The sequence below is a fragment of the Aplidium turbinatum genome, chromosome 7, assembly GCF_918807975.1.
Source record: "Aplidium turbinatum chromosome 7, kaAplTurb1.1, whole genome shotgun sequence".
NCBI classification, from domain to species: domain Eukaryota; kingdom Metazoa; phylum Chordata; class Ascidiacea; order Aplousobranchia; family Polyclinidae; genus Aplidium; species Aplidium turbinatum.
The window spans coordinates 19,136,858-19,160,453 of NC_137478.1; the positions used below are offsets into that span (position 1 = coordinate 19,136,858).

At 36.3% G+C, this 23,596-nt stretch overlaps 1 protein-coding gene across 1 annotated transcript; it reads right to left on the bottom strand.

Moving 5' to 3' along the window:
- Positions 1 to 1,300: 1,300 nt before the first annotated feature.
- LOC145774226 (ras-related protein Rab-27A-like) lies at positions 1,301 to 22,571 on the bottom strand. The gene is made up of 7 exons (XM_082585406.1): positions 22,450 to 22,571; positions 18,576 to 18,673; positions 16,261 to 16,340; positions 10,684 to 10,787; positions 8,415 to 8,538; positions 7,229 to 7,312; positions 1,301 to 5,747 (listed from the first exon to the last, which is right to left on the bottom strand). The coding sequence occupies exons 1-7, from the start codon at positions 22,526 to 22,528 to the stop codon at positions 5,627 to 5,629; spliced, it is 690 nt and encodes a 229-aa protein (XP_082441532.1). The 5' UTR covers positions 22,529 to 22,571; the 3' UTR covers positions 1,301 to 5,626.
- Between the last annotated feature and the right edge of the window lie 1,025 nt (positions 22,572 to 23,596).

Here is a 23,596-nt window from a genome sequence, read left to right on the forward strand (position 1 = left end):
AGTATTCCATCAGAGGCGGAATTGCAAGTCACAAAACAGTTCCCACATGACCATGTGGAAGTTGCAGAACACCAGGATTCCAATATGGTAGGTAGCCTACTGAAAGAACTATAGCCTACAATCAACGACTGGCATTCCTGAACGTATATAAGCTTGCCGCTACTGTGGCATCATTCAGGTCCAGTAATGCAGTTTGTAAGAGTGGCTTCTCGGATAGACAAGCCTACACGCAGGTCTATATTCCAGGCAAACTTGGTTCTGTTGGCGTTTGAAAAGGAAATGGCCGAGAAAATATACCTGGACGTTTTTGTTAATAGATTCAGTGAAGTCCATCCACGCCTTCTGTTTAGGTAGGACCTAACCTATGTATGGCGAGGATACATTTCACTGATGGTGTGAAATAGGCTACATTCTCACTAAGTGCCTACCGAGAAAAACGTTAGTATCTTGAAGCCCTGAATAGTTTTTTTTTTTATCAAAAAAGCTTAATTATCTTATATGCAATTTCAGCAAGAACCTCTAGAATTGCTACTCAGTGTTTGTTCTTCTTTAACTAAGCTTATTCATTTTTTCGCAGTTGCTTTGTTTATTCCAATAAATTTCTTCGGTGCCATTATTTTTATCCACAAAAATTAGCTTCTAAGCCAGTGTTTCAGGCAATAAACTTCAAAATATCATTGTATTAATTAACAAAGCGTCGCTGTTTGATAAATTCCATGCAGAGCCTATTCACGAGTCCTTTTCACCAGAACTTCTCAGTGAAGACGAGCGCATCTGCAACCACTAACTTTTCAATATGAAAAACCACGATCGTTTGATTGGCACTTGAAAAACCGATCTCAGCTCAAGTCCAAGCTCACAATAGTGAATACCGATCTTTTTACATCGTTTTAACGCCTGAAGCAACGTTAAAAACATTTCGTTGAATCAAAATCCTTGTCGCCGCATCCATACTTTCAGATATAACTGATTTGATTGTGGAAATCTTTATAGTAGGACCGAGAAAACTTGAAAGTTTATTCTTGGAAGTTTTGCATACCTGCAGAGGCTTTGAACCACTGACGCGGGCCTGGTCACCGACATTGACAAAGTGAAGGTTCCGCCAGTTGTCTGTAAATGAAAAGTGCGTTGTTCAAGCGCACACCCCCAGAGACGAGCCAGCCTTACCAACGGTGCTTGATCAAAAAATAATACAACTTTCGGATAGTTGCACTTAAGGGACATTCCATCAACTGTTGATATCTCACAAAAGCTGGAACTTTTTACGTAACGTGACAAGTGATTGTCACAGAAGTGACGATTTATTGATTAAAAAGTTACTAATTCATGCCACATAAAATATATTAAACAAGCAATTTCATGTATATATTCGTTTATATGAGCAATTAGAACGGCCAGTTATGATAAAACGATCAAGAACTCGTACTATGTGCATTGCAAGCATCATCAAAACATACATCTGTTTACATCAAAATAATGCAAGTTTTCGGTAATGCAACAGCGAGAGATTTTGTTCACAAAAAATATATAGGCTATAAATATTGTGATGGCATCTATTGCATCAAGCATGAAGCACTAAATTTTCTTGCATTGTGACTCAAAAGTGCATGCTTGCGGTAGCCAGTAAGCAGCATGGCCTTCTGGGTAATTACAATTATCATAGCATTGAATTGAGCACGCCTTGAAACAGTCGATAAATTGCGAGAAACATCATATGTCAGGATCGTATGATGGAGTAGCTACAGATTCCTTCACGTCAATTAACAATAAACTCAGACGACGACGAATTAACAATAACGTTATTTCTCAAAGAATCGCGTTGATAACCAATGAAGACGATTGAAGTCAGATAGATTAGACAAACTTTGAAGTGATGTAACTCAATACGTCAGAATAAACGTCGGCCGAAATTTCATTGACGTCATATGAGCGGCAACATTTCAGCAGTACAAGGTCATTTAAATAGGACAATAGGGAGGCTGCAACCTGACCAGATCGCTTCAGTCAACAGCCTTAAATACGTCGTCAGTCAATGAACAACAGCAAAGACAATAGGACGTCACGCATGTCAGCTCTATACAGATCTACAATAATTACAGCAAAGGTTCCCAATTGGGGATGAATTTTTACCCTGAAGGTAAACTCTACTTATCAATGGGGCAAACTAATTAAAATATACGGAATACAAGTTAAATGCTTAACGTCTGCTGTGAAAAAGGTTGATGGAATAAATTTATCTTGGTACAGTAAGCAAGTGGTAAACGAGGAAAAGAGATTGAGAACCTTTGAATCACAGAATCTGAGGAGCAGATCTGATCGCAAGATGCAAAGTTTAGAATAATAATTGAAAATATCTTCTCAAAACAACAAACGATAAATACATAACTTTAGAATTATGGTTAATGCGTATAATTAACTCAAAAAACAAAATAAAATCATTATCTTCTCCAAGATAGGGCACCAGGCTGGTAACAAAAGCACAATCGACCAATGAAGAAACCATGATTAAACAAAATAAAAATTGATCATGACCCGAGAAAGAGGCCACAAATTTGATCACCACGTGCAAAGGAAGATCACGATTTCCACAGATAAGCGAATTTTTTTTTCATGATTGAAAGCCAAGCATGCCGAAACGTACTGCATGTGCAAGAAAGTAGATAGAATGTTACAAAAAGTTATAAATTAAAAACTGCATCTCATAGTTCCAACAAAAAAGAATAATTTCTTTTAGATTTGTAAAATATTAGCCTACATTAAAAAGTGATTAATCACATTTTAAATTCAAGCCCGTTCTGACGATTCCGCAAAGGGTGAAACAGGCTGTACAGTTTACTTTGATAATACTGATTCAATTTACTTACACAACCCAATACAAACGAGTCCTAACAATCAGAATGTTTTCTTGTGACTCTTGAAAAAAAATAGGTTCTAAGAATCTATGAAAATAACATGCCTCAGCAAACAGCTGCAAAATCTATTCAACTATTCAAAAGAAACTTGAAAAACTTCATGGGCGAATATTAGATTGGCCTGTACTGCATAAGGAGGCTGTTAACCACGCGGACACAGCCGTATAATGCAGTTTTAATCCGGTGATGTCCCCTACAACATCACGATGCACATCCATTAAATACAAATCGTAATTTTTAGTTTAAGTGGGTTGTTGTTAATACTTTTACTTTAGGAAGTTCTTACGTCTAAATATATAGACCTCGAATCTCTTTACTTAGGTGAAACGCCATAACCGAAAATGCATCTGAAATGATCTGCACTATCGCAATTGGCAGGTATGACATCACAAGATTACGATTCAAAACCAATAATACATGATCGAAGAATAAAACGTACGCATTATAAATTTAATGTTAAGTCAACGTAAAGTTAATGCTGTAACAGAGGAGAGATTACTGACATTAATCTTTTTTGTGTTTTTACAGCGAGGATGATGGGCACCTAGAAACCCAGCAAGCAAAAATGACTGATTTTGCTATCTGGGTGTTTACATTGATTTTGCAGACGTTGAATCAATGTAAAAAAAAACGGTTGATTTTCTGTCTGAGCATGGAGGTGAAGAAGCCGAGGTGCGGATTGTACTAAAGCAATGAAGCACAATGAGGAAGCGAAGGTTGCATGTTCAACCACATGAACATCGAATCAATGTCAAAAAACGTAAAAGCAACGGTAAAATATAAAAGTAAACAGACGTGAAACGCAGTCAAAGCGATGACATTCCAGCTAACATTCAATCCTTTTTTACATTGATTTAACGACTGGAAATGTTGAATCAATGTAACATCAACAAAAAAGGAAAAAATGGTGACTGGTTGCTACAAACCAAGACAACAAAATCTGTCATTTTTACATGAAAGATTTTGCTATATGGGAATTTAGCATCTCTGGTGTATCGTGTCAACGTAAAGCAACATCAAACAGATATAAAAATGTTCATTGTAATCTTCAACATCAATAATTTGGGATGTGCAGCAACTTCAAATGTTACAATAAACTGGATACTAGCAGCAATTCAACAACCAAACAAAAACTTCATTTTTCTTCTTTCTCGCTCGTGTGCAATTGCGAATCTGTCTCGGTTGAAACAGTGGCCGTCAGAAGTTATCAGGCTTTCAAGTAAAATTCGCTGACTGTAGAGACAGTTTTTTTTATGAAAATACGATATTTCGGCCCTCAGTCAGTATCTCAATCACCAACATTTGCAATAACCAGAAAAGTGAATAGACAATTCAATAACAGTTTTGTGAAACTGAAAATCAATTTGACAACTCCAAGACGAATGCGCTCACGAAGGCTTGAAGTAGCTCACAATGAGGTCAACACCAAGTAACCAACAAATATTTTGTACTCGATGCAAGCATAAAACACGTTTATTCATTTTGAAAATACATATTGATCTTGTTTTGACCTTCCGTTGATGGCTAGGAGTCGAAGATGTCACTTAAAAAAGAAGATAGCAAAATATTAAACGATCAACCTTATCAACGGAAACTTTCAACACAGCGCATGTGACATGATTTGCATAATGACAAATAGCGATTGAACGATACGAAGAGATACTTGGGTTAATGCAACACAAAAATGTCATGGCGCTCCGCATTCATAAACAAAACCGAAGAGAACAGGTAGAATATGCATTGATCAGCATTATTTTTAAATCCAGACTAACCATAACCTCAATTGATTAATCTCTAATGCAATGAAACAAAGAACCACGCATTGTAAATTTGTGTCCGTGCAAAAGAATCGTCACATGTGCAAGCGACTGATGATATCACAAGGGAAAATTTAAAAGAATTGTTCATTTATTTACAGACTTTTTTGTGTGAGCTTTTCAACTCAGTGGCAGCCTACCTTTTAAAAGCAACAGCCAGATTTTTGTTCAGTCCATTATCGGTACTATACTGCAGATGCAAGGATTGGTCGTGCAACAACAAAATTGAAACAAAAAATTCAACAAATTGTCAACAATCACATCAAAAACACATCGGTTATTGTTTTACAACGAAACAAAAAGTGTTGATTCGTTTCCTGGAAGTAAAGGTGGGAACATCTGTCGGCTATCGATGCATTATTTTTTTTCTTTATTAAATGAAGCGTTGATAAATTCAGATTAAAAAGACTCACACCACAATTTTTCAAAGGCAATTCACAAAACTGCGTCATTTGCTTACAACCATTTCAGCGAGTGACAAACGACCACAAGGTTATTGACGAATTTTGAGACAAAAAGTCAAACAAAAGGATATCAGATGGCGCAGTTAGGTTCTACTCCATCTACAGTTTGCTACCCACCAGCAAATAAAACTAACATGAACCTAACGTGCTAATAACAACCCCAACTAACAAATCCATTTTTTGACATTGCTTCAACGTCCACAGGCGTTTCATCGATGTAAAATTCTGGATTTTGCAGTTAGAGACGGTTTGGGCTGCCAGATACTTTTGCCATTAAAAGTCACTCAGGAACACTTCGTTGATTTTCAAGAAATCCTTGAAAGTTCTAAATGTCAGTTTGATGACTGGCTGATGATTCCAGCATGTGCACTGCATTGGTGTGTCAGTTTATGCCTGGGATACTACCCATGAGAATAGACAGCTGGAAACTAAATCAACAAGCACAACCCGAAGATTCCTTTTCTTCACTGGACTGGTCCAGTTGAGTTGGGCCGCTTTCGATCTTTCCGCCGTACTGTGCAGGTAGAAGTGTCTTATCCACAACATCCTCCATTCTAGTAAAATCATTTATTATTCATTCAATAGTATTTGTGGAAATAAAAAATAAAGTCACTGATATAAAAGTAACTTTTGCTTATTGGCACGATGAGCGAGAAATGGCCCGATTCTGTGCAGCCGATTACGTAATATCCCGACTCGGAGACGACCGATTCAGTGCGGATGCCCTGTCAAATAGCGTTTCATAATAATTACAGTAGAATACAACTGTCCGTAAATATGGAAGTTCTCAAATCCCATGGCAGCATTTGTTTATTTAAAGGAATTATCATGAAGATTAGTCAGGTGAATGATCAACTGAGTTAAAACCTAAACTTTAAACCTGCGTCAAAAGCCTCTACAAGTATGCGAAACTGCGAGGAATAACCTATCAAGGCTTTGTCAGTCCGAGGATAAAGATTCAAAACCAAACCAACCAAACGTCAAATGCTCCTGTTCACGTACAGAAGATATCGAAACAAATTGACAAAATTGAAATCGAGTTACAAATGGTAATGGTATTTAAAAATACTTGTTGCTACACTGACGCCAAGATGATGCCATGTTAATAGACACTGTATCAAATATTAATACAAGTAGTCAAAACAAAAAACAACTCTGTTAAAAATATTGTACTGTATTAGTTTAAGTCCCTATCAGTCAGAAAAGTGTCTGTTGTTGTTATTGTAACTCCTTTATTCCAAACAACGCTTGTGGGGCTAATAAGTGACTTGAAGACAAGTTTACACTTACACTAAATGCTTAAAGTTCGTGTGCAAAATTCTACTAGCTACTTGGCTCTAAAGGGATTTAGTACAATAGAAATTAGTCACTGGTTGTTGAAATTTTCAGAAATATTCAGTAGCCATTAATATACTTGGATGGTTGAATAAAAAAGCTAATTCTCCTAATGTATATATAATATATATGATATACAATACATTATAATAATTTTTGTTGTTGTTTGCTGAGCCATTTGGACTTCTTCCCAGGCTCTAAGGTTAAAAGCTCTTGATTTGCAAGCAACTGCCGTTTTTTTTAAAGGATCTAACGCAATTCGCACAGCCCGTAAGGTAACAAGTTTATCCACAGACACTGAGAACAGAGTACTTAGCCGTTGTTTTAAAAGATCTTTGTTATGACCCGATGTGGAACCACACCCACATTGACCGACGCAGAAAAGAGCACAAACCACTAGGACATTGTGCCTGTTGTTCTTGTTAGTAAACTAAAAGTTTTTTCGCGTTTCTTGTAAGGCCTACTTGAAAGCAGACTTGGCGAGTAAAGTAAATCAGATCAATCCATTACAAACTAAGCTATCGACTTAAAATCAGATTAGAGACTTGTAGCATCCAGTGATGCGACAGTTGCAATATGTTAATATCATCCTCCCCATGTGACTGTTTTGTAATTTTAACATAGTTTGTAAAGAATCGCAACTGAGTTGAATTCTTATGAGAGACAATTATCACGGTATTCAAATTTTGCAAAACCTTACCTTTTCATTACAAGATCAAGCAGAAGGTCTACAGCTTCATTGACATTATGACCGGTAGCGGCGCTAGTTTCCAAGTATGGAAGCCTGTACGAAACGTACAAATATAGTTAAGCAAGTTAAATTTTTTGAATGTTGTCGGTTTTAGAAACGGTGTAGCATGTTTTTCCCTTAACACCATCACATAGCTGTCACAAAAAATCTAAATATGAACAAGGCGACAATGGACACAAAATCGATTAATGACTTGACTGTCGATGATCTCAAAATGGCGTAGCCCTGAAACGCAAGTCACTTCACATGATAGATGTGTGGCTTAAAATATGGCTTGAAAATCTAACACTTGACATATTTTACAGCGAATAAAATTCAAAATAACATCTCTGATTGGATAAAATCAAAGAGACAGTGAAAAAATTTTCTTCCTCATATTAAGGATACAATATTAACACAAATATAATTTAATTCAACACAACCATCACAGAATAAAAGTTATGATAATGAAAAGTTTAAAAACACTGTACTCTGAATATGCGAGGCAAGCGCGTTATAATTATGCAACAGCCTCTGCCTATAACACAAAGAAGCTTCAATTTAATGCTCGGGTAGATTGGCGTTAATTCAAAGGAAGTCAACTGAACGAGCTCAGAGCATCACTGAAAGCACATGTTCCCGTTTCGGCTTGGGCGTAATGTTGTTTATAATACAAACAAAATGAGAATGTTTATGATTTTTATTAAACTCACCCAAACCTGATAAGGTCGTTAGAACTATTAAACTGGTTTCAGAACGCTACACTAGCAGCTGTAACTTAACTGAACACTCACTGTTCATAAAAATATCTCCTGGTTGTTTTTACGATGGCACATAAAATTAATGTCAACACAGCAGCTAATTATGCCGAAAAGGCACGACATTATTGAAAAGTTGTAGCTGCAAAACTCAAAACATGCAATATACTGTACACAAAGTTTCAAATTAAAATTTACGCCATTACGCCAGAGTAGATGACTCATTAACAAAAACAATGTTTAGTAAATTAACAACTACGGTCGAATATAATCTGCTCACTATAAACCTACATGGCCTTATGCATAAAATTAAATCACGGCAATTTGCAAAAAAGAATGAAAAAAACGTAGAATTAATATTTTCTTAGAATACTTTGCATTTGACAGAGATCGCTCACCCGAAAGACTCGGCGCATTCTCTTGCTTTGTCGTCGCTCACAACTCTAAGATCTTCAAGATCACATTTGTTCCCACACAAAATAATGTCAGGAGTTTCGCAATACGAGTGTTGCTTCAACTGCTCTGAAAGCAGAAGATACAAACATTAGATTGATGCAATATAATGCTTCAGAGATGAACACAGCCTCGAATTTTAGACCCGAAAGTCACATTTTCTCATGGAACCAAAGGATCTACAAAATCTGCCGATTTTTTTTTAAACTAAACCCGAGAAGCTCGTGGGGCTTTACACCTATGTGGTGCTTAATGCGAATGTCTGGAAAAATTCCAGTATATATTAGATTTTATGCAGCAATGCATTGGTCAAAATCCTGGACTTGAATTTTCGATATGGGACTGCCATAACAACATACAGTAAGCAAACACAATGCAATACACGATTCTGAAAATAAGAATACCTCATACTAATGGCACATATGGGGGCCCTGAGTTTAGGGGTTGGAAATATTCATACGAAAGAAAATAAACTTTTTAATCGAACATATAATTTGTGTGCAGTGCCAAGAAAAACTAAACTAAAATAACAACTGCACAAAAAAATTATTTTTAATTATTGACCTGCCAGCAAATTGATCGGTAGCTGCGTTTACTGCCGTTCTTGACTTCCAACAAGTCAAGCCACCAGGCAGGAACGTTGGCATTGCCATGACCTAGTACAGGCTGAAAGAGCGCTCTCCCAACAAACGGCGAATTGCTGCAATTTCGTTGACAACAGAAACTAAGTTTGACGACAAAGGACAAAACAGAATTTTACATCAGATCACGGCAATCACATGCGGCATTGGTTAAATGTTGCTTGATGTGGTCACGAGCTTTTTCGGACTAACGGAATCGATTTCATTTGCGCCATTAATATAAAAATCCATTAAGGGTACACTGAAATGTTCGCTGGATATAGCACTTGTAGCGCGATACCTAAAAATATGACGGCTAAGAAGATATTCGTGTACCGCACAAAACAAAAAGACAGCTGACAGGGTATTCAAATTATGAATATTTTTTTGACACGTGCTACAAGACAATTGAAAATAAATAAAGATAACTTTTAGTTGTGTCGTCATGACTGCAACCTGAAAATTCAGCAAACTACGCTTTAAGACAAGAAAACTGTTAAAAACTAAAAGTTATTGTTTGCCTTTCAATTTTTAATTAAGCTATGTGAATCCTGGTTGACATATTTTTACTGGACCAGCAAAATTGATCATGGAAAATTTCACGTATGCTGTAATGTGCCAAGGCTTTGGTGTCTCCTTTTACAATTAACAGAAATATTTTTTCAGCAAATTGTGGGTCTGAAGACAAGTAAGGTTTAATCACGGTGATTGACTTTATTTTACAGGTAATTTCTTAATTAAAACCCATCTTAAAACTGAAATCGTTGAATCTGTCAAGTCCTGGCTTTACAATAAGACGAGCAGCGGAAGGGATGGCAAAGATCAGATGGAACTAACCATAAATATATATTTTCCTAAAGTGATGGTGTGGGTGGAGTATTTGTTGACATTTCCTTTGGAAAATTTTTATGGACTGTTCTATCTCATTAAACGCTAACTGAAAATACGCTAACAAAGTCATACCAAACATCGCTACAAGCAACGAGCTCATCATAAATTCAGTTTCCTTCACAACATATTGTTTGTGCACTGTGACACAACTCCTAAACTAGCTGTACGGGCAGTGGATGGTCGTCGACGTCGTCGTGTGAGCCTCTGGGGCCGAGGGTCTATCCTGGATGGTAACTAGATGGTAGGACCTCGTAGGTATTAGTTTGTCTTAAAAGAACTGGAAATGCACTATTACACAATATACATCATATGCAAAAATATTTCACTATTAACTAAAACCACCAAAAAAGAAATTAGAACAAAGTATAAGAAAATTTCGTATGCCATCCAGTTGTTTAGCATTCGTCCCTTTCGTACTGAAGATGTTTATTCTCGTTGTTGAAATTATATGATACGGAGGTTTCTGTTATGTGTTTCATGGCCAATGAGATGGCGTACTAGTGAACCACCTGTTAGGTGCTGACATACTGTACAGTGTACATCTGCATCATTGTGGTACATCAGAGAGTTAATGCAAATGCGTAATGCGTATGAATTTACATGTCAAAACACGCATGTAGTTGACTATCACACATATCATGAGTACATATAAAATTTTGTGATAACAAACAAAAAGCTTCCATTTCCATTAAAGCTGTCTTACCAAGCCAGTTTCTTATGCTCAGAAAACTTTGCTCGCTGGTGAGATCAAAAAAGAGCAAAAACCCCATGGCATCGCGAAAGAAAGCTGTCGTTAAGCTGCGAAATCTGCAAACAAAAATAAATTTAATTGTAAAAGGTGCTGTAATGGATTGGAAAAACCCATTTTGTATGAAGAATTTAAAAAGTTGATCCAGTGATGGTGGTGTTTTTCCACAGGTATTTTCCCCACAGTATAATCTGTGCTTAAAATACCATTCATCTATCTCAGAACCCATTCTAAGAGTACTTACAGTAAGACTGTGATATGAAAACGGATCTACGAGATTTTGGCATTGTGATTTCGGCGTCTGGCCATTTTCACGCCAGGCCTACTCGTTTCATTGATGATAACGCAACAACACAAAGCGTTTCATGTAAGAAGTTAAGTCCCTATCAATGATCAATAATTATATTATTATTATAATCAAACTTTCAGCAAATATGTAAGAATAGTCGCCATTAGCCGTTGACTTGTCACCTGTAGGAGAACCATGATGCAAATGCGAGCTGACAATATGATATACAAAAAATAATTAAGCCTTTGATAGGCTAATTATTTAAACAAATATTTTTAAAACTGTCTGTCATTGAGTTACTATTTTAGAAGTGCGCAGGCTAACGGATACACACAAACGAATCATATCGATATCTGATTACTTAACACAGTATATAACCATTGGCATAATTTTCTTTTTACAGACATAAATAAAAGAAGTTCGTGTTAAACATTGAATAGCATACCGAAATTCAAGTCGGGAATCAAGTGGCTTGTCTATAAAAATTTTGGGTTTATCATTTGCATTGTTTGCAACGGGAGTTACCAGGATTTGAAGACTTTTTTGTAACTTTGCGCTTCCCGGTGGCGAACAAAAAAACTTAAGATTTTGACCGTGATGGATAAATACCGACATTACGTCAAGGACAGTTGAAGCAGAACGAACTTTTCGGTTGCGGCATATTTTGTCAATTGGCATGAAGCTGCGTTCACGGCTAAATGACGTCCGTTCACGCTCTCAGTTTTTTTTACAGTTATTGTACGCATAATTTTTCTAACAAGCTTAGACGCAATTTTTCTTGGATGATTTTTATGATAAAAATGCACTTGTTATCATGGCGTGGTACATACATCAGACTTTTTTCAAGTCTGGAATCATCGAGATTTTTCCGTTTTCATTGAGTTCAGTTGGCCATAGACATAAGAAGGGCCGTAGGTACTTCTCTCCAGAGCAGCGTACTGTTCATATGTGAGGAAATCTTGGGCTATAGTCGAAGAGGCATCACTTCGCAATCGACGGCATGCCTTTAAGTGTCTTGCCAATAACAGCCACATGCTTTTGAGCGGTGTTAAACTGGCGGCCTTATGAACATATTTTTGTCCTTATTTTCGACTTGCATCCTTATTTTATCTTATTTTCAGCTATCAGTGTTGCAAATAAAAGTTTTGAATAAATGTCTTTATGATCTATGATCTTGTTAAATGTCAGTGGCTGACTTGAATTAACCTCACATGTTGATGTTAATATAATAGGTATAGGTCAGTGATTTTCAAACTTTTTTGGACGACAACATATCAAAGAATTTCGGAATGCACTGTGGCTAGAGATGTAAAAAAACGGTTTTTTTTTGTTTTTAAAAAAAACGAGCTCGTTTTTTTTGTTTTTTATCGTTTTTTTTGTTTTTTTTACCTATTTTGACATTAAATGTCACAATATGCAGCAATTAGGGTAAACTCATTGCTATAGTGTCTCTTTCAACAAAGAAACAGTCTCATAACTCGTATAACTTACTTTAAATCAGACTATATGTCTGGTATAGGCCTATTTTTTCATTGCAATTTTGTAGGTCCCAAGTCTCAACACACGAGCCATAAAGATTTCTCACTGTCTCAAATAGTAGTAACAGTGTCCTATGGTTGGCACATCTCAAGTATTGTCTGTACTTTGGTCGAGCCAGTTGTTAAATGCAGTACCACACTCGTGTACAGTTTCGAAGCCACCTGGGATTTTGGTTAATGGACATGTTAGGACCAGGTGGTCACTGGTCAGTGTCCTGTTTTTCTACTTAACAAAGGCACTTTTGAGCAGCACTCCACACCTTTTCCAGTACAACGTCAAGAGGTTGTTCCAGTTGATGTGCATTTGGTGCAAACTTGATGAAAATCACACAAGCGGTTCTCGAGTTATAAGTGAAGTAACCTTAGCCAATAGGTGGCTTCATAGATAAGGAGCAATACAAAATGGCAATATCTCAAGAACCGCTCAACATATTTGGATAATTTTTAGCTCTACCCCATGTTTTCTGGGGTGGGCTATCTGTTTATGAACATTAAAACAAGTTTTGGCGACTACTTTTTGAGATAAAAAGAAATTAACCTCTTGTCGTTACGCACCAATAAAACCATGATGCATAACTTTAAAAAAAAAATTTTTTTAATCGGGTAGAGAAAAGATTGATGAAAAGTTTGGCAAAAGCAGTGTAGTGCTAAAGCCCCAACTTTTAGCCCAAATCACATTTAAATGAAGCGAAAGATGGAAACATTTTGTTATTTTTTATTTTCCCTGAAGAGTTCAATAAATACTCCTTTGTGATGTCATAGTCATGTTTGTTTTCCCTTAATCACACTATTGTGCTGTCATAGACATTTTTAAAAGAAGTATGGTTGCACTTATCCATCCAAGTTGAACTACTGCAGTTTTCAGGACTTTGAGACTTTAGCACTTTTCTGTTTTTGCCAAACTTTTCATCAATCTTTCCTCTACCCAATAAAAAAAATAAAAAATTAAAGTTACGCATCATGGTTTTATTGGTGTGTAACGACAAGAGGTCAATTCTCACTCCTTTTTACTCCAGCGTAGTTCCCAAATAAAATAAGTTTTCATCTTTGAAGTTTGTTTTGTATCTTTATCCTGCATTGCGGTAGCCTAATATGGGTAAAACTTTATACTTGTCAGGAAAAGTATTATGAAGCATTTATTCACTAAGTGAACACTGAGCAGTGCTGAAAAACTCCACTTTAAAGGGAAATTTCTTCATTCAGGGTTGGTAGTTATTAGCAATAGGTAACATGGGTGGTGGGCATTTGAAAGGAACATTAACTAAAACCTTTTCTGACAAATGCACTTACTTTTGACAGCTAAAAATATCAGTGATAAGATCTCTTGCATTATGTCACAAATGATCTGCAGGAAGCATCAATGACAAAGTGTCTAAGACCTTTTACAACACACGAAAAGAATACTTCTGTTTCAACGTTTATAAAGCATATAGGCTACATCGTTGTTAAGCTATCAGTTAAAAAACATGTTTAAACAAACTATTGGCAATAGCTTGCATTAGTAAATTACCACAAACAAGGTAATGTGTGTTCTGAATACTGCCATCTTGTTTTTGCCAAAATTTCGTCAACCCATTGAGTGTGTACAAGAATAACCAGTAGGCCTACCGGTATACTAACATCGTAGGCTACCTTCCATAAAGGGCACTTCCATAAAAGGAAAAAGAAATTAACTCATCTACATTATGTCATGTATCAAATTGCATTAATTCAATGTTTGTCAGGTCTACTGCCACAAACATGCCTGAGAATGAAAAAGAAAGTGAAACAACGTAGGCTATAGGGCTATGCAAAAACATATGCTGCTGCCAAGCACACACACTTAGGAATTTCAGCACACCAATAAAAACAATTTTACTAGTTTAATGTTTTTCAAGAGCACTATAATGAAACTAACCTGCAAATTGTAAAAAAATTGCAAATTTTCCAGAAAAATATGAAAAAAAAACAAAAAACGCGTGTTTTTTTTGGCCCAAGTTTTTTTTGAAAAAAAACACGTTTTTTAAAAAAAAAAACGGTTCGTTTTTTTTTGCATTTACAACTCTAACTGTGGCACATTAATTTACTCTGCCAGTATTTTTTCGAAACATTGCCTTTTAATAACTTGTTGATTGAAGCTGCTATGTTGAAGAATGATAGAAGTTATACAAAGATAGCGTTACTTTAATGAACACATATGAACGGTTTGCTTGCTTTTGCTCAAAAATAGTCTTAATTCGAGGCTTGACATCAGGTGGAAGTAGACCGATGGTCAAGCGATTGTCGCAAGTTAAATAACATTCAAATCCCCAGACTTTTACGGCAGACTTGTGACCCTCCTGCGGTACACACTTTGGAAAACCAGTTACCCTGGTATAAGCTACATCTGCTATGAAAGGAGCAGCCTTCACGAAAGCACAATTTAAACCTCCACTGCGAGTGAAAGTAAACTTATATTTTAGCTGCGTAAGAAGCACAAAGTAACCTGGAAGTACAAGGAATTGTTTGAAAATATAGTTTCCGGTAAAAAATATGGTGGTAAATGACTTGAGACGTGCTGATGTTTAAATAAAAAAACTGTCTTTTTTATCGCCCTTATTTTGGAGTGCAAATGGATGGTAGCCCTTGGCAATATATTATTTGCTTTAAAGCGGAAGTAGGTTGAAAAATGTAAAACGCTTCCGTGAAAGAATGTCCTGGTGATTGAAAATATTTTATGAAAAACATTTCCAGATTTTGTTTTGTTTCTTCAGAAATTCCTAACGTTAGAAATCCGTATAACCATAAAATTATATCAAGAACATTAATGATCAATCAAATGTGTTGTACTTGACATTTTCAACATTCATAGCTCATTTTCTCTGATAAAAGATAAAGGCAGTGAGAACTGCCGACAAGGCAAACAGGTTGAAGAAGGGAAAAAGACGCCAGCCGCCCATTAAACAAACAGTGAAGCCCACTTCCAAGCCGGCAAGATAGTTCTCCTATGTTGATTCAACGTTAGCAGAGGTTGAATCTATATAAAATAGATCTGAACTGCTGGTTAGGCTAGTTACAACCTACAAATACTTTATAAAGCTTTTCAATGGTGCACGTTATTACTACACTTTAACAATATTCATTGTTGAGCTCTGTAGTTCATTTGGTCAACGCCCATGGATTCAATAAAAATCAAAGACAAAATCGATGAACAGTGGTTCGATTCTTAGCATAGACAACAACAAATAAACTTAAATGCTCACTTTGCATCGAAGTAATCATAGTCTAACCACAAGCTTAAATTTCATGGTTCGACAGTAGTAGGTTGCTCATATTATGTACATTTGTTAAATATGCACAATTTTGATACTACAGTACATATGCCAAAACACTTGCTTTATATATAAGTAAGAAAAGTTTCATTTTATCACAACGCACAAAAATAGTATCTTGCTTCCAAGTTCCGTAATACAGACAATCGGCAAATTAACAAAAAGCAAAATCAATATGCTGGAAAATCAGTCAACAACCACGGCAGCATAGCAGAAACATTTTTATCTGATAGTAAAAGCAGTTACAACTGGGTGGTTGGAGTATCGCAAACGCAATCAAGATTTACAACCAGTCATACCATTAAATTGCAATAGATTTTTCTCAGTTGCAAGTCTACACTATTGTTGAACTCAAGATCAGGCAGGTAATTTCAATCGTTTAAAAAATTTGCAATCCGAAAACATGGCTACATACCTTTCTTGTCCCGCAGTATCCCATAATTGCAAATGTACCCGTTGAGCTCGTGCTGAATCCACACCAGAAGGTCGATAGTTCTATGCAAAAAGTTTAGTTTTATTAGATCATGCAATGTAACATTTTAAGATGGATTGAATAACGTGAATTGAGAAGTTTAATACTGATGCAGGACTGCAGGTCCTGGTGATGAAGCGTCATTGCGCATGTCTCAAATGAAAGCCTTGCTAAAGCCATTGCTCTAGCTAATATATTATATGACTTTCGTTCGTGACACAACAGATGATGAGCTTTGCCTGGATGAACAGAAGGAGGAAGCTATTACAGAGGGCCAAAGAAATATTGACTTTGACATGCAAATTGGTCACTCAATCTGGGAAGAAAGACAAGTGGAATATCGTATCACTGAATCTAGTATGGTAGGCAGTAGGCACCCTAAAGGATAACCAGCTTTTGTGTTTTGTTCTGTAAGCGACTGAATGAAGAAACCTTTGGATTACCATATCTAACCTTTTAAAGAGTAGCACTTAGACTATCTGAAGTAAGGAGTCAATTTCTGCTGTCAATAATGTGTCGTGTTTCCTCAATTTCAACTTGCTCTGGCAATGGAAATTGTTTAAACCTGCACCCTAACTCAATTGGGCGCAGACTTCTCAAGAGTTGAAAAACAACTACATGGTGACGTCTGTACAAGTCTTGAAATATAAGCAAGCCAAGGGGAATGCAATATTGCCTCAATATACATACAGTTTGTGGGCAACATTTTCCATAATTATTGAATGTAATAGTTGTCTTTCGATAAGATTATTACATTTTCCAAGAGCTTAAAACTATTCAGAAAAGTGAGGAAGTAGCAACTTGTTTTATCAACAATTTGAGCACACAATACTTTGAAGAACTCTTTTTACACTTCATGATGCTTCAACCTACTTATTAATGTTTTTACAAGGTTATGACCAAAAACTAAAATAAAATACAAAAAAGAAAACTTTTCAAAAATCTGCATTTATTGCACAAAATGAACTAATGAACTTGTAACTTTTCAGTTAGAAGCTTTTCAGCAATCAGCATATGTACTTAAAAATTCAAATATTATTTCCCAGTAAGGCAAATAACAAAGAATACACAACTTTATGCAGCAGTCCGAATGACGCCATCCCTAGGCCGCAAGGCACAAATGTTGCAAGGCTCGAATACTGCAATAAATGAATGACACAATACTTGGTTATTTCTTACTAAAATTAATTGTTTTTTTATAGTTCAGTCTATAATGACTGCTTTGAGACTATTAATACAAGCCTACTAGATTGCTTGGAGGACATGGAGGTTTACACCAACCAAATACAGTACTACTCAATCACGATGCAAACTTCACCCATATGGTACAACTATCCTAGACAACACCTTACGGATTCAAGATGCCAAATGACTTATTTTTGTTCACAAATATTTACCAACATTATTATTTTTGTTCAGTCATCTTCGTGATTATACTGCAGGAACTGTAGCCTACTTTCAATGATTAGTTTTTCAAAACCTTTTGCCTATTTACGTCTTAATTTTTGTATGTTATGAGTTTTTTTTACATTGCGCATAAAGTAAAAATGGTCAGGTTCAATACAAATGCATCTATTGGATAATGATAACTTCGAATGTTATATATAGACCAAAAATTGTCTATGACTAAACAACATTCATCTGAAATTAAACATCTCTGTTTAACTGCGCGTCCAAACGTAGTCGGTCGTCTTCAAAAACAAAAGAGTGTAACTGACCTTCTGTGTTGTTCCTGTAGCAAAGAAAAAAGAGATTAAATGTGGGAAGCCAGAATTACATTTTAGAGTTTGCCAGACGTTTCTGATTAATAAAATTTCTCTGCAGATGTGTCCATTAAGATAAAAAAGCAACAAATGAATTAGTGGTACCTTCATTTTAATTTTGTTTGTGGTTTGTGCAAAAAAAAACAAGTTTTATATCTTTGTTTGCGTAACAAATGAAAATTGAATTTGCTACTATGGTAAATGAAATTACTATCATACCGGTATTTAAAAAAAGAATTAATTTTAATAAAAAATAACAAAGTCTTGCATCATTTATGTATCACAGCATTCGGGGCTTGCATCATTCGGGCATGATGTCATTCATGCTTTGCGACCTAAGGATAGCATGATTCATGTTTGCGAAGTTCGTGTATATGTCATTCGGACCACGGTATTATGTCATATTTACCGAATGACATATATACAGTATTATATTATATATATATATTCATAATGCAACTTACTATATAGCCTATAATAGCCTATACAACTTACTACACGTTTTTCTCGAAAATCTATTCCAACCGTAGTGACAAATTTACTTTCAAAAGTTCCATCTGTATATTGAAAGAGGAATGATGTCTTTCCAACACCTGAAATATCAGTATAAAAATATTATACTGTACCGGTACATATGCTACATGAAATCACAATGTTAGATCATTTCAGAAAACTTTCTACTAAAGCAATCAGCTTGATATATATTATATACAGTACGGTAAAATGATACTTTAACAAGGATTGTTATTAACACAGTCATTAAGCAATTCATGCAACAAAATATGGGATACAACCTATTTCGCCCCCTGAACACTTTGTACCGCCATTTCGTCCCCCGAAATTGTCATTGCATAGCATGAACAATATTATTGTACAGCAGTGTAGCCTATCCCTTAGCTTCCATTTAAGCAGGAAAGCATTCGATTCTTATGTTGCTTCAACGATTGATGACATCGAATCAGCATAACAACTTAAATGAATTTTTCGCTAAGAATAGATGGGAGTACCGTACTTCTACACTAATCATGCGCAACTTAGTTCAAGTCTTACGTCACAATGTCTGGCTTTGATCTCCCAGAAATATTGATAAGGCAAAGTTGGTTAGAAAATTAGATTATACCACTAGGCTATTACAGCAAGAATGCAAGATGCAGCAAAATTTGTTAAGTTTTGGTATTACAGTAAGAACTCTACTTGCTCTTGCAAAAAATACTTACACCTAAGGAAAAAGGCCTAGTGAAATGTTGCACTGCAGAAAACAGTAACTTTAGTGCAGAAGTTTTCCGACTTGAGCCCAGAGCGTTGTGACGCAAGAGGCCATACGACCTTGTTTGATGAAAGTTAATCAGTTATTTGACATATTGGGCAGCTACAGGGCGCTTTCACTCTTCAATGGTCTGGTCTGATGAAAACCTTTTAGAGTGACTTCGCTGCAATTTTAAAAAGCCTTCTAAACTGTAGCTATAGTTCTCAAATGGCAAAGAATTATCAAGATATAGTGATTAAGTATGATGATTGGCATTAAATCTGGTGTGTCCGCCGTGAGACTTAATTTGTCTGCCGGGATAGCTGCTCAGACCGGACAAGTTTGTCCACCATCAACATAATCAAATTTCGACCCATTTCGTCTCCTGAAAAGATCGAGAGAAATTTTGAAATGTTTGCACCACTCCGATCAGCGACTTTGGCTCTGTTGTGTTTTTTTTCGATCTTGTCAGGGGACGAAATAGGTTGCACCCCAAAACATGCATCTAGCCTATATATTGGGAAATGGCTATTTTTCCACACTCAATGCCATGGTTACTATCAGGTGTTGCCAGAATTAGGTAGAGCTCGACCGATATCACTTTTTCAGGCCGATACCGATATTTATGAAATTTTTAGGCCGATACCGATATATATCGGCCTATATATATCAACTACGAAAAATTTGTTACCAACAAGGTTATTAAGCAACAAACCAGTCCAAGAAAGTTTATGCATTGGTTGCTGTCATAGGCGCCGAGTTTTCAAAATAGCTGGGCGGGCGAACACATACTGTCACGTCACGTCGTGATCACCAATAATAATGTAGAACTCCACTGTTGTTTTCCTACCACCAAGGTCCAAGATCTAGGCTTCCTAGTTCCTACTACTATAAATTGCAAATATCTAGCGATAAACTGCGCTATTGAACCGAGCTTACATTGAATCTACAATTAGAACAGTTATATAACGAAGGAGCTGAATTGCAACTAATGACAACCAACGGTTTCATCCGGCCAAACCAACACGTGTGCACTGTGCAGTAGTGCACAGTTTAATATCAGTGACGTAACAGACGCAACTGTGATGGTTGAGACGACAAAATAGAGCATTTTAGCAGCAGAGTTAATTGATGACGTCGTTTGAGAGAAAATTACTCCTTTGAAGAACAATGCTACAGTTTTTAAACCGATTTAACATCTGGCGATGTTAAAACGATGTAACAGCAGTGGAAATTGCGGTCAGACTTTTGCTGCGAATGAAGTTTCTCACAGGTTTGCACAATTTACTTGATTTATAGCACTGGGCTTACGAGTGGCAGAGTGGAGACAAACCGCGCGGCTGGACACTTTTGCTCGTTTAACGGCGAATCAACGTTGATTAACGTTGCATGAATGTAACATGGCAATAATTGACGATTGGCAATAAACTAATCGCTTAATTAGTAGGTCTAGTAGGGCCTATCATATGACGACAAAACCTTGCGAATAAGGTAAGTAGGCTAGTATTAGAAGGTGGCAGATGGTTACAGAAATTTTTGGACTTAAGATTGAATTAATTTTTTTTTTAATTCCTGAAATGTCCGGCGGGCGCGGCCCACCCGCCCGGGACTCGGCGCCGGTGGTTGCTTGCTTAATTACGCCGCATAACTTCCACCGAAAGAGGTCGTGTGGCTTCTTGCGTCACAATGCTCTGGGCACAAATCGGAAAACTTCTACAATGACGCTACTATTTTCTTCTGTGCAAAGTTTCACTAGGCTTTTTTCTTTGGGTTTATTTTTGCAACTTCTACAATGACGCTACTATTTTCTTCTGTGCAAAGTTTCACCAGGATTTTTTCTTTGTTTTTGCAACTTCTACAATGACGCTACTATTTTCTTCTGTGCAAAGTTTCACTAGGATTTTTTCTTTGGGTTTATTTTTGCATGTCATCTGAACGAAAGTTAATTTTCCCTGGACCTTTTCTTTCTTACTGTAATACCAAAACTTGACAAATTTTGCTGCATCTTACTGCGATAGCCTACTCGTATGATCTAATTTTGTAACGAATCTTGTCTTAGCAATATCACTGGGAGATCAAAGCCAGTCATTGTGACGTAAGACTTGAAATACGCTGGGCGTGGTTAGTGTAGAAGTACACCCGCACCCCCATCGATTCTTAGCGAAAAATTTACCTTTGTTACACTGATTCAATGTCATCAATCGTTGAAGCAACGTAAAACTCGAAATTTTTCCTGTTTGAATGGAAGCTAAGGGATACAGCATTAACATTTTCTAGATGCGCGCACTAGAATGGGCGGAAATTATATTCTCACAGCAATTGTTTGTGCTATGCAAGCACGTTTGAGCAACTTGTGTTTCTTCTAAAGGCATGTATGGCTGGTTTTGAGTGAGCTCTTGCTGGCCGATGTTTATCGGCGAAAAATAGCCGATACGATATATCGGCTACACCTGATATCGGCCGATACATATCGGCTGACCGATATATCGGTCGAGCTCTAGAATTAGGATTAAAGGTAGGAAGGGTTAAGGTAAGGGTTAGAGTTAGGAATAAGATTAGGGTTTTGATCTTTGCCCAGGACTAAAAAAAAATTTCCAAAATACAAGTTTTTGTTTTTAACAGCTTAAAACTTTTCTCATATTTGGACAGAATTCCTTATCTGGCAACACTAGGCCTATTGAAGCTATTATTACACTATATAGTGTAAATATAGCCACAGCCTATATATTGACCTTATTTGAAAGGTAAACTTAATAAATATTAAATACAAAAAGTAAAACCTAAACTCCAACTTATTCATATTAATAATATGACCAGTCACGCAATATTACTGTAGCCTATACCAAACACATTTCAATTGTTTCAGATTGACTTAACTTTAAAAGAAAATTCACACTTTAATCAGAAAACCCATCCAAGACATATTGGTAGAACAATGGAGTTCAAAATACACATTGACAAGATACTTTCTAAAAATCAATCTGAAAGTTAATTTGTAAAAGAACCTTACAAACTGTAGCAATTCAAATACAGACGATTTTGCAACAAATCATATAAAGAAGTTCCCCAGAAACGATGATGTGAATAGCCTACAATAGCCTAGTACATTATCAAAAAATGAACCTGAATCTCCCAAGGCAAGAAACTTAATCAGGTAGTCATATTCAGTATTTTGAAGTTGTTCAGTTCCATTGGCCATCATTCAATATTTAAATTTAATAAAACCTAGGTTTAAAATACTATAGGCTAAAGACATCCCATTCCAGTGAAAATTGTTCATATACGGTATATAACATGAATGAGAAAAAACACTCTGACATGATGAGAATTTCACGTTGATAAGCTACCGTATCTATGCTACACTACAGGCATGATAAATGACAAGAAAACATAACAAACTGATGTCAAACATTGTTAGACTAGACCAGCTAAGCTTCTTCCAGCCTGCAAAGTGCTTATTGTAGTAGTCTGGACTCCGGTTCATGCCTGACAAAAGAAACTGCCAGTGCCGGTGTAGGCTAATGTAATGGTCCAACTCTTGGTCCAACTTTACTCCAGGAGTGACCGCAGCAGGGTTGCCAGATGTTTTTAAAATTTCCAGCCCAAAAGCAATTTCAAACTAGCCCAAAATAGCCCAATATTGTTGCTTGTATAAACTATCCCAAAATTAGAAGAATTCGTTCACAAAATCAGTCCAAATTGACGAAACACAATCAATCATCAAAGATCTTATTTCTCACACTTAAAAAAACACCTAAACAGCAAGGCACAGTCCTAAATGTGCAATAATGCAAGATACAATAAGGATTTAAAATTAATTGTATCAAGAAACAACAAAAACGTTGCCTAAAAAAAACAATGATGAAGAGAACATTGAAACTATTTTTTCATTCTGTTTACTTCTGCCTAATTGCTTGTACCACTAAATGATTGTTCAACAGATTAGTTGCTGGAATATTATGTTGTTTGATGCTACCTTCGAGTCTTCGACCTTTGTATTAAATACTGTAAAAGTACACATAAATGCAACGATTTACACTCAAACTAACACATTAAATTGTTACACTTTGGAAATCACATCAGCAGTTCAAAAACAGTGTCTGCATTAGTTTCTAAATCACTAGTGTTAGCTTGGGAGTCGCTTTCAATGGTGTACATATCCGAGGTAAACAAACAATACATGGCTCGTGTCGGTTGAAATTTGTTGCAACAAACACCACAACGAGCCATGTAACCCCAAATACCCCAATGCGTTCCACTGCTGCATTGC